The sequence below is a fragment of the Schistosoma mansoni genome (genome assembly GCF_000237925.1).
Source record: "Schistosoma mansoni, WGS project CABG00000000 data, supercontig 0549, strain Puerto Rico, whole genome shotgun sequence".
NCBI classification, from domain to species: Eukaryota; Metazoa; Platyhelminthes; class Trematoda; order Strigeidida; family Schistosomatidae; genus Schistosoma; species Schistosoma mansoni.
Genome location: NW_017386338.1, coordinates 12,970 through 15,978, shown reverse-complemented (window position 1 = coordinate 15,978; position 3,009 = coordinate 12,970). Strand labels below are relative to the sequence as shown.

Here is a 3,009-nt window from a genome sequence, read left to right as displayed (position 1 = left end):
CTTCAATTGACTTATGTTCTCAAGTATTAAAATTATTTATTCTCATTAAAACAAGCAAAATATGTTGATCATTGTCAAATTTTGTAAGTTATTTGTATGCATCTTATAATTTGATCACACAATCATTTAGGAATGTGTAGAATTAATCGAAGTAACTTATCAGATTGACCAATTTTTATATAGTAAAACAAAACACATACTTTGATAAGATACAAAATCAAAAAATTGTCTCGTAGTGTCGGTTGCTATGTTAAGCCTAGACAGCTCTCAACATGCCAATTCATTCATCCTTCTTAAGTCACATTTTGACCTTGTTAATTATTCATTTATCAATATTGACTGTTTTTTTATATGAGCGTATGTGTTTGCACTTCTTATGCTATTCATCACATGTCTGTAGCTTAATTTTATCTGGCTGCAGATATCGATTAACATTTGATTAAATCGAGTTGGTTCAGTTTGCTTCTCCACCGTGCATCATTTTGTTTTGTTTCATTTACCGATCAATGATTGTATAGAATACACGTATTCGAAGTTCATTCGCGTATTTCGCCTGTTTAATTCCATCGTACACTAACGAGATTTAAGTCAATGATTATATTCAAGGATTAGCGACATGGATATTTCAATAACAATCAAAAGCGATCAAATTGGAGTCAGATCTCGGGTCACTAAAGACTTATACAAACCATTAAATAGATGTGCGAATGCATTAATCTTGATATATTTCAAGTCTTTCAGTTATTAACCATGAATTCCTGTGAAAAAGTATAACACATTAGGCTGATATCTACCGAAAATTACAGAAGAATTTTCTAGAGAAATTTTACTCCATAAAATTCATTTGTATGTATCCTTATTTGGAATCTTACATGAAATATGGTTATCAGTTTTCAGGTATTTTACATCAAGAACCTTTCGACATTTTAATGATTCAACAGGTGTCATTTCGTGATAAAAGCTGACACTAAATGTATTCTTTGCCGTTCACTAATAATGTCAAGATAACGGACGATAATGTCTGTAGTCATAGAATACAGGAACTCTACCACTTGATACTAATTAGAAATTTGAATTTATAAACTATGATGAGAAAATTAGAATTGCTTGCTATATACCAGAGTCATATCTAATAAAAAAACTGCATCTCATTGCATTTACAGGGTGGGGATAAGCTCCACTCTTGTTCGCATCTTTGACCTTTCACCTGACAACCAACAAAAATGAGGCGGGAATTATTATTTATACTATCATAGTCCATGATGGAGGGCGTGTTTCAGCTTGTTGTTTCTGCTGGCTTATACGAAAAATATAAAGTTTTCTACGACAAAAATACCAAGCTATTATGTTAAGGTTGAGTCAAGTGTAACGCGATTTGTCATGATGGAAAAGTTACAAAATAGCGAAATTCATACCTCCAATCAATTCTATAATAGAAGTTGTTCCAAAATAGCTACGATTGAGTGAGTGAATAAACGAAAACACAACCGTAATTACTGATTACGATACACTCAGATGACCTAACAACGTGAAGTTTATCACCAGCCTAGTTGATAGGATCTTGAACACTACTCTCTGATTTGTGCTGTGCCTAAGCTGAGCTACTGTTACTTTACCCTAACACTTCAACAGACTAATACAGGTATTGAGAGAAAAAGAAATAATGCATATTTTATAAGAGTTTCCCCTCTTTTACCAAAATTCAGAAACTGAACAACATAGAGACAAATACTTCATATATGATCTTAAAAACTGTATAACACAAGGTTAATGATTTAATATGGAAACATTGAAGGTTACTGAAGAGAATGTAGATTTTGAACTTTTTGCATATAGGTGTAAGAATTGGTGTTATAAAATGAAACAGATATTTAAAGATCATCCAAACCAGTGCTTGACACCAAAATAGTAAGCAGAAGATGTAGTAATAGATCTGAATTCTACAAAAAAAATACTGAGCAATCGAATTTACACCATTGATATCGATTATAAACAAAAGTAATCATTCCCAACTTCTTATAAATTGAAAAATAAGGGAAGATACAGCTTTCTTATATAGTTTCAACCGTCAACATCATATAGACACTTTAAAAACATTGTGAAATAAGACAACAAATGATTAGTAGACGTGTTCCTTTTCTAAAATGACAGTAATAACGTACTACATAATGAATAGAGAAAAGTGTCAAGGAAGAACAGTAATCCAGTAAGTATAAAAAAATATGATGTTAAGAAAGTTTCATAAACACTTCATATATATAAATATAAACAGTCATTGTTCTTTTCTTCAAACTGGTGGCACCATAATACATGGTACATATGCATTGTGTACTACATAACTACTTACACTGCCAAGAAGTGTACGTTTTAGTCTACTTAGTCCACGGTTACCAATGACAATTAGATCAACATGATGCTCTTCTACAGCTTGAACTATTCCAACACCTGGAGATACACCATTTTTTATTACAAAATCATATGGTATCTTTTTACTTTCACACATAAAACCATATTCATTGTTCAATTTAGTTGATCGAGCGATACTAAAATAGAAATAAAAAAAAACAAAAAAAAGTATGATTACGTTATTTTGCTAATTGTAAGATTAAAATAATGAACATAGTTGCATTTCAGATCAGTTCGTTGATAATAATGACAAATCATTGTAGTATGTAAATGTTTACTGATGAATACAATACATTTGAAACACAAGTTTAAATGCACTTAGTATTGTTTGTTTGAATATTCTCATTGGTGTGTTAGGACTGCAACTGGTCAGTCTCTAATTGGCATATGTGCATACTGTGCATATTGCCTCGATATAGCTTTAATTCACAAGAATGGTAAGCAAAGATGGATAGTGGCTAGCAAAGGAATCCAGTTTGACGTGCGTTTCGTCCTATTTGGGACTCGTCAGATGTGATGTACCTGCATCTCAGAGTTGATGTTTACCCTGGGACTCGAACCCAGTACCTTTCACTTCAAACTCTATCGCGTTATCCACTCAGC

The 3,009-nt window shown here is 32.0% G+C and overlaps 1 protein-coding gene across 1 annotated transcript; it reads right to left on the bottom strand.

The window, feature by feature from the left end:
* Window positions 1–2,287: 2,287 nt before the first annotated feature.
* On the bottom strand, window positions 2,288–2,503 carry Smp_205720 (unnamed protein product; the record flags this gene model as incomplete). The annotated part of the gene is made up of 1 exon (XM_018796375.1): window positions 2,288–2,503. The coding sequence occupies one exon, from the start codon at window positions 2,501–2,503 to the stop codon at window positions 2,288–2,290; it is 216 nt and encodes a 71-aa protein (XP_018647448.1).
* Between the last annotated feature and the right edge of the window lie 506 nt (window positions 2,504–3,009).